This window comes from Drosophila miranda, chromosome 4, assembly GCF_003369915.1.
Source record: "Drosophila miranda strain MSH22 chromosome 4, D.miranda_PacBio2.1, whole genome shotgun sequence".
NCBI lineage: Eukaryota > Metazoa > Arthropoda > Insecta > Diptera > Drosophilidae > Drosophila > Drosophila miranda.
Genome location: NC_046677.1, coordinates 9,450,108 through 9,462,180, shown reverse-complemented (window position 1 = coordinate 9,462,180; position 12,073 = coordinate 9,450,108). Strand labels below are relative to the sequence as shown.

The 12,073-nt window shown below is 41.7% G+C and overlaps 2 protein-coding genes across 5 annotated transcripts in view; both read right to left on the bottom strand.

Annotated features, from left to right (window-relative positions):
* Positions 1 to 2,764, bottom strand: part of LOC108163073 — a 40,260-nt gene extending 37,496 nt beyond the window's left edge. For 2 of the 4 annotated variants that reach the window (XM_033392954.1, XM_017298149.2), the window contains exons 1-2: positions 2,532 to 2,764; positions 1,041 to 1,593 (exon numbers count right to left, since the gene is read on the bottom strand). In XM_033392954.1, coding sequence (XP_033248845.1) covers positions 1,041 to 1,475 — 435 coding nt within the window. In that variant the 5' untranslated portion in view covers positions 1,476 to 1,593; positions 2,532 to 2,764. The remainder of the gene's footprint in view (positions 1 to 1,040; positions 1,594 to 2,531) is intronic. The other 2 variants (XM_017298148.2, XM_017298151.2) reach the window with 2 other exon arrangements.
* A 5,359-nt stretch (positions 2,765 to 8,123) lies between these two features.
* Positions 8,124 to 8,763, bottom strand: LOC108161622. Its single transcript, XM_017295919.2, has 2 exons — positions 8,405 to 8,763; positions 8,124 to 8,346 (listed from the first exon to the last, which is right to left on the bottom strand). Exons 1-2 carry the CDS (start codon positions 8,725 to 8,727, stop codon positions 8,241 to 8,243), a joined length of 429 nt encoding a protein of 142 aa, XP_017151408.1. The 5' UTR covers positions 8,728 to 8,763; the 3' UTR covers positions 8,124 to 8,240.
* Positions 8,764 to 12,073: the final 3,310 nt, after the last annotated feature.

The following is a 12,073-nucleotide window of genomic DNA, read 5'->3' as shown; positions in this document are numbered from 1 at the left end:
GAGAGAGGGCAGGTGTTGGGGGGGGGGGGGGTCTCTGTCCCTTTTTCATGTATGCAAAACCCCAGCACAGAGCCAGAGGGTCCACTCTTTTCGTAAGCTTTAAAGAAATAAAGAGGCTTTGGGCTTCTGGCCAGATGATGGCCACACAATTCACAGTCAAAGATAAAACCACGTGGAAAAGATAAGAGCGTTAACAAAATAATAAATGAATAAAAAGCATTTACATATAATGCTAAAAGAAGGTCGTAGACAACACGGACAAAGAGCGGACACACTCGTAGAAGTAGCCTCCGGAGTCCCACAGACGGGGGGACAGACGAAATCGGACGGACAGTCACCTATTGCCTGAGGGAAGGCCAGGGGGAGCCCAAGGGGAGGCGCCTGTGGTCCAAGGGCCAGCGGCTGAACCATTAGTAAAATGTCTTCCCGTCAAGAGGGGCTCCTGTGTGTGTGTGTGTCTGGGGCTTATTTGGCTTAGGAAATATGCTCTCTCCCTACAGTCCTTAGTCGAAGGCCAAGGCTTCCACTAATTTGCGGGACATTTGTTTTGATTATAGACGAAAATAAAGGAAGATGAAGGGAGGAGGGTAACAGGAGGATATTTAATAACTGATCTAATAGGTAATACCCTTAGACTGATGGGTAGTGGATTTCGGAGAGGTTTAAGGCATTCGGAATATCAAAAGATATCTTTAAACAATTATCCATTCCTCAGTTCTATTTAACAAGAATTTTCCCAGATGAACAGTCATCATTTCGGTGAAGAAAGATCTTCATTCTGGGGATCCCCTTTGTCATATTTCAAGCTTTCAAGGCTTTCCCCCTCTCGAATTCAGTTTCGATTTCGAAATATTCCATAAATAAGGTGATAAATATACAACCAAAGATTCTCTAAATTCTCAGAGATACCTTCGAAGAGAGATCTATTCACAGATGCAGATATACGAGTATCTTGTACCTGCTGTTGGTTCTTTATGCTGGAAATCTTAATGGTAATTTATCTCGCAAGAAGAAGAAGAAGGAAAGGATCGTTGCCTCACCTTGGGATCCAATATGCTCCGCTCCAGGCTATCCTCACGATTCATTGTCGTTGCCGTGCTCCCCGTTCCAGTGCTGCTGCCACCGCCACCGATTCCCCCTCCATTGATGTCGCCTCCCCTCTGGCTGCTCCTCTCTCGCTCCCTCTCACGCTCCTGCTGCTCGAGTCGGAGACGAGCCCGCTCCACACGCGCCAGCGTGGGGCTATCGAGAATCGAGGGCGCCCGCGAGGGGGGACGCGAATTGTTTGCCGCATTCGTGTGCAACTGCTGCAGTTGATGCTGCAGCTGCTGGTGCTGCTGCTGCTGCTGGTGGTGCAGCGTCTCGAGTGTGGCACTGTTGTTGGAGGAGGTCGACCCTGGTGTGGGCGTGGCCGATGACGACGAGTTGGTCATCGTCGCCGTGGACGTTGTGGATGTTGTGTGGTGCATCAGCATCTTGTTGTGGCAATGATGCTTTTTGTGTTGGTTCTTGGAACTCTTTTTAATCTTCTTTGCTTTTATTTCTTATATTTTTTGGATTAAATGTTGCACTGTTTGTTGTATTTTATTTAAACTGTGGATTGAGAGGCGAAAATGGGGTTTGTGTTTAGTTTTATTTGGATTTCAAGAAGATTTGGTTATTTTTTCTGAGATTTCCTAAAGAATTTCCCTTCTGGAAACTGTTTTTCCAAATAAATTCGCGATTCTGATTTTGGACACCCTAAAGCCTCCCTTGATCTTCTACAGAAGATTCTACTATTGAAAATCTCAAAATAAAGGTGTTTTTTCCTAAAGAAATATAGTTATAAGTTCTCTGTGGCTTTAAAAAGATTCAAAAATTTCCAGAAATGATCTTCTTTCTGTTGTCATTCCAGGAAGCTCCTCCATCCACAAGACTAAACCATGAACCCCAATATCAATCGTTTTTTACCGCTTTCCTACGACACCTTTGACACCTTTGGGTCCATTCTCTCACTAAATTTATGATCTATCACTATCTCTCGGTGCCAGACGTCAACTGGCAGCCACAATTTCAACAGTTTTTCCTTTCAACAGAGAGCCAAAGCAATGCCCCAAAGCCAAAAAACCAAGAAATGGCCAATACACTGGGACTGCAGCAAACAAAAACAACTGAAACCGAACCCAAACCCAAACACAGTCTCAATAATTTTCACAAAACTGGTTTTCTTTTTTTTTTTCGGGTTTTGAGGAGGTCTGTTTCGCAGGTAGTTTTTACTTTCGCACAATACTGAACACACAGACACACAACACACGCTGCAAAGTGCAAGATACAAAAGTATCTGGCAATCGCACCGATTCTTGGGGCACTTGTGCGAAGCTGTTTATTGGCTGCCACTGCCGCTTACGTTGGGTTTATAATTTATTTTTGCATCTACGGGATGCCGAACACGTTTTGTTTTGATATTTCCGCTGCTGACAAATTAATTCATTCTTTAATTTAATTTTGATGGAGATTTGATTTCTCATGGGGGGATGCGGATGCACACATACTTTTTCGCTTAGATTTATTTATGGGATTGGATTGGTTTGGCAGCACGTCGCGTTTCTCGCATTTCTTTGCGTTTTGGCAATTGAAAAAACCAATTTTGTTTGCGGGGCAAAATTTTATTTTCAAATTCAACTTCTGGCTCGCGCAAAGCAAGCGAACGGACGAGATACCCTCGAGTATCTAGATACGTGGCGACCGAACCGTCCAAGCGAACGCGAAAGATTGCGGCGGCAAGGCCAGGAATTTCTCGTACGCCCGCCGCAACCGTTAATTCGAACCGCCTAACAGTGGCTGTTAACAGAGTCTGCCGCTGGAAACACACGGCGGCGCTCGTTTGTTGTGTTCGAATCGAACCGCCTGGCGCATGCATCGGCATGCGAGCACGTTCGAAGGGGTTTGAGGTTAAGAATTTCCCTTGTTTTGATTTGTGTCTGGTTTAGTCAGCGCTGCAATCGCCCATAAATTTGTGTACAAAACTGTTAAACTTCTTAGAAATTCTAGGGTGAATTTATAGCTTTATATAGAGAGATATTGATAGAAGTGAAGGTGTACAGCGAAACAGTCATAGTATTTGAGGGAATTTGTGGGTGGAATAAGGCGATTAAACTGAGAAGTCTAGAATGTTTTAGTTGAAAATAGGAAAAATCCTTAAGATGATTATATTTTAGGAGCTATAAAACGATAAAAAATTCAACCTTAATCGATTTGCATCTATTAGATCTTCCTTAAGTGCTAGGAAATCACTCCTAAAAACTATAATTTTAGTTATAATTTACATAAATCACTATTTATTTTCTGTTTCAAATATCAACAAAAAATTCCCTCATTTGGGGTATAAAATTACCCAAAACAAACTCAGATGCAACCTCACGCACATCCAGCATCGAACTCGAACATGAAATCAAAAAATTCCCACACAGCTCGAACGCGTACTCTGGAATTCCTTCACATAAAAGATACAAAGGTACTTTTTAATGCGATGAATGCGAATTTGCAATATAAAAGAACCCGATGCAAAGGAAGTAAAGAAAGATATATAAATATTTAGATATATCATGGAGTTAAAGAAATATATATAAAGTTGATATGGATATTAGAGGGATTTCCATGGCCTACATGTACGGGAAACTCTTTCCTATTCCATTCTTTAGGGTTCTCAAGAGGTTTCCCATAGCTGAATATGTATCTTTCGCCACAAGAGTGTCAATTACTTGGATTTCAATCCACATCAATGCCCCAAAAGTCGCTCAAAATGAATATGAATTCCATTTCTTATACTGTCCGAATGAGATAATCAAACACTTGACAGACAATGTAAGCACTTGAGTCATTGGCAACTTTGAATACGAAAGTAATACCAAAAGATGAGTCCCACATCTAAGAGAATGGATTCAGATTGGGTTCCTCCCCGGCCCTCTGTAGAGAAACGATGATTCAGAGATACAACAAATTTCTGCGGTATGCGAATCACGCAATTATGCAAATCATCGTACAAATCGGCAAATCGGCGTATCTCTCTCTCTCTCTCTCTGTCTCTGTCTTTAAGACGGAACGGAACGTGCCATTTCTGTACGATCTATGCGAGTTTTTTCGTTGTTGGTTTTAGTTTCCAATTACTGCAGCAACACCATTCACCATTCATGGGGATCTTCTCTCTGGGCCTCAGACCTGGCGCCAAACATAATTTTTTTTCGTTAATTTCGAATGAAAATTCGTTGTGTCGCGTCTTTCGTTTTATGTTTTTGTGTGTGTTTTTTTTTTTGGGGATTCTTGGAATACATTTTGAATGGTTTTTATTCTTTGATTTTGTGTCTGTGGCGACCCGTCACAAGTGGCTTGATGACTTTATTGCTAGTGTGTTCTCAATGTCCCCTCCTCTGTAATTTGTTGTGTGATTATCTGATCTCGATTGGGGAATATCTGAGGAAGGGGTCGCTTGAAATGTGAGCAGTTTCCATGGAGTCGCCTTTTGAACATTCACTATAAAAAATTATGATTGAGGTGGCGTATCTTATCTGAATGTTGGATTGGAAGCATGAATAGAACGGGGTCTTTATGAGGCTAGAATGTTTTGCCTAATTGTGGATCAAAGTTAGGAATTGAAAGCAGTATATCAACGCTTATAGGTATAGCTACAGTCGTATATGTATATGTACATATATCGCATAGTACGTCATTCCCTTATCCGTTTAAGAGTTCTTTAAACTTTGAGTAGAGACCCTGAAGCTCACCCTGAGGAAAACCCCTCATTGTTCTATAATTATAAGCAAATCAGAATTTATTCTTATGAAAATATATACCCAGCAGAGTCTTATCCAATTCTCTAGAGAATCACAAGATTTCGCCATACATTTTTCTTTTTTCTATTCGCTCTCTCCCTCTTTCTCTATTCATTCTATAAATCCAAAACGCTTATCTAATCGGTAGAAATACTCGTTTAAACATTTGCTAATGAAAGCCCCCATTTGTTCCCCCCTCCCCACCCCATCAAGTATGCCATTTGTGGGGTTCTTTCATAGTCGTACTGCAGTACTCCCTTCCATTCCTCTTTCTGCCTTATAAAGCTCTTCCTTCGTTTGTTCTTCGGATTTGTTGTTGTTGCTTTTTCTGTGCCGCATTTCCGTTCCGTATTGGGAAAAGCTTCCCTCTTTCTCGGGGGGATTTTTTTTTTTTTTTTTAATAATTGTTTTTTGTTCTAACATTTATTCAATGGTTTATCAAAATGCTGACGACGACGCCGCTCCGTCTGGCTGCCATTTTAAGAACTAAAGTTTTCTTTCCACTATTGCTGCAGCGCTTTGTTTGCACTTCTCCCACTGTCCCACTCTCCCACCTCCTCCCTCCAGTGGTTCCCTTCTCTTTACTTTTCTTTTTATTCTTCAGTTTCTATGCATATCGCCTGATACGGCGCTTGGGCTTCGGCCATATCTTCGTTTTGTATGCATTCAACGCACTGCAGTCGAGAGAGAAGTTCTTCTCTTTTTTTCCCCTTCTTTTTTTTATCGCAAAACTTTGGCAGAACAGGAAAAGGCGCGTTCGGACTTTGTCTTTTCAGTTCTTTTCTTTTCTTTTAATTTTTCAGATATTTTAGTATATAATCGTACAAAGATTTGTCATATGTTTTGTATGCAAAAGTGACATTTCCTCAATGAACGGGGCTTCAACTCTTATCATCATCAGCTGCTGCTGCTGCTGCTGCTGCATGCAACATGCGGGTTCCACTGTCATTCTTTCGTTTCTTTGCTGTTGTCAGTCGATGAATACTCCATCGAGTGTCTGTCGGGTCTGTCTGGTCTGTCTTGATAAGCCTCCTACTACAGCATTGATAATACAGTGGAAAAAAAGAAAGAATCAGCTTAAAGACGAGTCAAAAGAGCAAACTGCGCTCTGATTGCCAACTGATTTGATTCTGGAATTTGCTGCGATGACAGACAGAAAGGCAGAGGAGTGCTTCCTATAATGCTAGGATATGCCCTACAAAAGCGGGTACTGTCCATTAAAGCTGGGTTTTGGCAATAAAATGGTGGATGAATGGTCTTCTGGCTCTCCTTTTCGTTAAAAGGCCTACAATTACTCCTAAAAATTGATAAATATACGATTCTTTATAGGTTAGGTTAGGTTAACCCGGACGGCCCTTAGTTATCCGGATAGGTGGGCGGTATGAACCGTCGAGGGAGTGTTTATGTGGTGTTAAAGTCCCCGAGAGGTGTTTTTGGCGTTCCTGTGCCGTTCTCTTAGAGGCATCTACCAGCGGAGTTCCTTATAAGACTTCTAATAAAATTCCCCTCAGATAACCTTTCTTTCCAAAGATCCACAGATATATGTACTTCCTGGTAGCTCCCCATATTCCCCCCTGGGGAAAGAGCATTTCCTTATGTCCCATGGAACATTCCACGATGCATAAATATGTATGTATTTCTGTAGATTGTTATTTTATGGGCTCTTTCGCATATATATAGTATGTTTATTTGTTTTCCGATTGCAAAATTCATCTGTCTAGAGGCAGAGCAGCATCGGGGCTTGTTTTCATCCCATAAATCACTGATAAAAACTTAAAAAGTATGCATCTCCATAGAATTCCATTTCATTTATATTCATTTAGATGATATTCTCCTTGATAGACCGCTGCTTCCGCGACGCGATTGTCGTTCGAGGCACTGACCATGGGCAATTAGTCAGTGTTTGTGGCAATGGAAATAGAAACTAATAGCCATGCCCCATGGCCCCTTCCCTATTCATGTACTGAAACACGCACTCTCTCCCTCCGGCATGAGACTTGAAAGAGAGACCGTCGTATCGTCACAGCGAGAGGCAGATATAGGGGTTGGGGTCTTTTAATTACGTGTGTAAATTGGTTTACAAAAATTAAATTAATTATTGTAAGCAATGTTAATAACATTATCGCCGCCTGACAACTTTATTGGTCATCAAATAGAGCCATTGACTTTGATTGAAGGAGAACGCCATGGCTCTGATTGAAAGATGTACAGAGAGTGGGAAGTGTTTTTTGATAGGAAATTACATATGTATGGATGAGGGCATAGTGTGCACATGATGTAAATACATATGAAGAAAAAGAGAGAGGGGAAACGCCAAAGGGAATATGGAATTAGAATGTTCTTTCATTGTAATCCAAGAAGTATCCCAAAATACCATTCTTAAGAGTAGATTTGGAATTCTTTTTCCTTTAAAACCCTTTTGGATCAGTCTCTTTAACAGTAATCCATATCATTAGGATATAGAATTTGAGTGCTAATAAATTGAATCCTAAGAAGAATCCTAAAATTCCTTCATGATATCATTTCATTCTATTAGAAGTGATATCCAATTAGCTCTTAATCCCTTTTTGGATCAGTATCCCCATATCATATCCAAACCCTTTTCTTCTGCATCACTAAACTGCTTTGAGTCGAAAAAATTCGTCAATAATAAACCGGATTCCCAGCCTTGACTTCTCTTGCCCTCACCTCACCTACCGATGATGCCACATTCCTCGAGCGACGACTACCTGCTTGCTGTCGCTTCCTTTCATTGAAAAAGACTCTTTCCATAATCGTATTAGAATTCATTTGTGTTTCAACAGAATAAAAAGGTTTCCCATTTCATTAAAATGATTTCAGTGTACCAGCCGGCAGCTCGCCTTCCATTTGAGTCTCTCTCCCTTTCAGATATTGAGACGCCCGTCTGTCTGTCTATAGCCCCAGCGTCTGGAAGGAAGGGGGTTGCCAAAAAATGTTTGAACATTCTTTAAAAAATTGTACAGCTAGGCCCTGACGGTCTCGAAACTTCGCTGACAAGGGCTTTGACCTGTCTCCCGATCTGTGCAGCGGCATATCTGCCCTACACGAGGTGTATCTTGGGGCATACGCTAATCAAAGCCATTCTTTTCTGCGAATTGGAGACAGGTCTTCAGGTCGCGCAAGGCCACGGACAGGAGGGGTATTTATGCGAAGCATGCGGGTCCCGGCCAACCAAGGATTTCCTGAAGCGGCAGTCCGGGCTCTACTTTCTGTTGCCCTTGAAGTCAAGCCGGTTATCTATTATCAGAGCCAGATTCTCAGAGGAGTACAAGGTCACAGGATCATAAACATGCATACAGTAGTAGTTTAATCTTTATTTTCTTACTCTAGCCAATTAAGATCCCACACTCTATCAAACACATAACTAAAATATGGATCTGGGAATGAGGAATAAGGATCTGTGCCTCAGAGCTAACAGTCTTTATATGTGACGCATTTCCAACAGCATTCCGGATAGTTCTGCGTCTGGTCTATTCCATTCGTCTCGCACTCCTGGAAACCGGCTGGCTGTTGACAACTGAAACGATGAGGAGATTGATTCTCTGTCGATCGTCATCGCCCTTGTGGTTACTTACTATTCGACTACGGTCATCGCTGCCGTGCCAGGACCCCGTGATACGCATTCATAGTTTCCACAAACGCGTTTCATCCTCTTTTTGTACCCAAGGCGAACAGTTATGTTCTCGAAATCGCTAACCATTGTGCAGGAGCTTACGCTTGATCTCCAGTGACCAGGGACTATATACGATTGCGTTTCGTTTTTATATTCTCCCTGATTGTCTCTCATTCCGGGTGCGGGAGGAAACCAAATTCTCTTTGCTTCCGGCAAGTACAAAGCCAGACTATTCACGCAGGAGACGAAAAGTATAAAAACAAAGATCACCTTCAGGATACACATGATTAAAAACTGGCCAGACAACCGAGCCAACGCCTCTTCAACTTAATGAAGGGTCTATGGCTGAGGCTGAGACCTTTTATAGCAAATTGGGACTGGGTTTGGAGGAGCACTTGCGATTCCCAAGAAAACTGAGGCTCAGCCGATTTCCCCCTCGTTAACCCGATCTGATCTTCCACCCAACCACCCAGGCCATTTTGGCCGGCAGCAGCTGAACCGGCGGCAATTGTAATCGAATCGAACTCATAAATTCCTCATTGATGCAGATCATATGACTGTTATGATCCCAATTCCGACGAATAATCGCCCAGCCAGCCAGGTACATATGGGCATTTCCGTGGAAAAGTCCATCGAGACCAAAAATAAACCAATAGCTAATATGAACCCATTTTCATATACTTTTCAGCCGATATTATTTTCTAAGTTGGCATATATTTTCCTAGGAAATTAGCAAAAGTTTACTTTTTCGGTATGTTATTTATTTATATTATTTATAGTCATGTTTTCTTTTTTTTACTATTTTCTCCTATAAGAAAGATGCTTCTTGATAAAAGTTGTTCCTCTAAGTCTCTCTAAAAAGCCTAATAAGTTCTTTGTTAAGGAAATAACCGTATGAAGTAATTAATGGAAAAAGGTGAGGTATTAAACTAAAAAAAACAATGGAAAAGTCGTCAGTTCGCAACCGGTACTTAATTTAGATTACAAAACTTTAAGAGAGATTATTTAATATGTAAATACTCGATAGAAGCCTACATTAATCCTCACTTAAAATAAATTAATCGCTTTAGTATGTTTCGTTCCGTTTCGGAGATTTTTAGATTTTACAAGATTAAGCCAAAGTCGAATTTTATTTCGCGTACTTTTGCCTATTGCCACCATATGCCTATTGCTATCATTATGAAAGCTATCTTTTGTACTAAAAAAAATGCCATCCAATCGTCTACAAAAACCTGGGTACAATTTTTGTTTTCTATCTTTTTTGTACCTTAAGTTTTTAAGTTCGTACGTTCGCTACCCGCGGAAATGGCTATGAATATGGAACGTCTAAATGGAATAGGCAAACTAAATGAACAAATTCGTTTGTTCACACCACACCGCACAGATATTCCTTCGATTTCTACATATGTGTGCAATTTACATATTGGGGTATTGGCGATTGGGCAGCACAGCTGATGGCAAGGTAAGCGTATGGATAGGTGAGGTGTTACAACAGCCAAATAAGCAGAGTCGCATTCTCGATAACACACACACTCTCCCTCTTCTACGTTTTGCCTTTCTTGTGAGAGTCGATGGAGCAAACAGTCTTAAGTTTTGTATTCGAGCCCGTTGAGTGCTAACTGTCTAATATCTATTAAAATATACATATGTTCTATGTGATTGAATTATTTAAACATGCAAACATTACCCAAAAAAAGCGGTAGAAATCGGGAAATGAAACATATTTTCTTGGTAGAATTTTCACTCATTGCATTGGTGATCAATCAATCCACCTGCTTGGAATGACGACCCTTGCCCTGACGAGCTTCCCAATATGTATCCCCCTTCCAATACAGCTGCTCTGATGCCCAGAAATTTATCGCAGGTCTGTGGTTGAGATGTAAGTCACAGCAATCCAGACAGTCGGTGATCTGTTCAAGAAGAAGAATAACGAGGACTCAATACCATTTAAATTAGTTGTTTGGAAAACTTTCGCAGATAAACTTGTAGCAGAGATCTCTTCTTTTCTGCGATATTTGAATCTTCAAACTTTCTCAAATGGTATCAGAAATTTCTATGGGAATAGCAAGACGGTGTTTGTCAGAAATTTATTCCAAGATTAAACCCAACGTATCCCGCAGTGTTGTCAGAAATCACCTACATGGCCCCTTCATGGCCAGAATGTCCCGAGTTCTGGCGTCTTTGTGAGTGATTAGGAGGAGGATTAGGGCCCAGAGAATCCAGTGAATTGGTGACCACTACGGATATGACCACCGGATTGAGATGCGATAACTTGTAATAATAAAACAAAACTATCTTTGCATCCATTGGCCTTGGCTTTTTGCTGGTAGTATCTAGTAGTAGGCATCGTAAGATCTGGTGTCGCAGGCAGCCTCCGATGTCCGCTCGGGTTCGATTTCCCCCATCTGGTTGGCGCAGCCCAGCGCTGGCCGCCGCCCTAACTCTAGACGTCTGTTGGGAGCGCTGCGGGAACGGATAAACTTCAGCCAGACAGGCGGGTATTGGCAATTCAGTCAGCTGCAGTGACACTTGGAGCCACCGTATCATTCAATATGATTTTAATCATTTGGTTTTGTGATATTTATGCGCCAAGTGGCCAATGACTTCGTGGCGATGGAGAGGTAGCGAGAATGACTCATTGTATCTGTATCTGAGAGATTCCAGGGAATCGAATGATGAGATCTTAAAAGAGAAGGACAGCAAAGAGCAACAGCCGATGGCAGATGGCAATTTATACTCGTATTAATCGCTCACTAAAAATTTATTCGACATTCTACTATCTTTTAGTGTCTTTGACAATAAATTCACCAAAATTTCATTGCATACTTTTAAGTGGCTATCAATATTCCCGTTGATGGTCCCCCAATCGATGCAGCGGGCTTTTGGGCACAGAGAACTCCGAATAGCACAAAAAATATGGGAGAACGTGATGGCAGATAGATATATCATATATCTATAGATATATATAGTTATATATAGTTTTTCTGGGGGAGAAGCGTGCCCAAGTGCCGCTGCTTGTCGTCTAGACAGCTGTTCCTTCTGGCCAGCAAAATGTCAAATGAAATAACATTTTCTTCCAAGGTAAATATTGGTGAGTAATTGGAAAGGCTTTCGAGAGAAGGACTCGCAAAATGCTCACTGCTAAATGCCAGTCATTGTTGTTTGTGGTGGTGGGAAAAATGCTGGAAAAGCGGCAAAGAAAGTAAAGCTCTCAGAGGAGCAGAGAAGTCCTGCAGTCGGAGACTGCATTGGGGATTTAACGAAGCAAATCACTGGCAAAGTCAACAAGAAAAAAGGGGGAAAACAAGAACTCCTATTCCTTGGCAGGGAGGGATTCTCCCACCATTTGTCCATCATTCAAAGGCCTTGGCCACATTTGGCGTTAATTAGTTTCGGCAGTAGTCCCACTTCGTCCTGCGTCCTGCGGGCATAAGAGTTCTTTCCACCAATCATTTACAACACCAAAACCTCTCCCTCCAGCGCCTTCTTCCTTCGTTTTTTTTTTACCAAAAACAATTTTCATTAACAGTCCGTCGTCGTCATCGACAGTTGCCCCCTCGATTCCTCAATTGGTGGAATTCCCCCAGCCATGGATGATCCCTCTGCCCCCCCTCTTTGCGTGTCGTTTCTC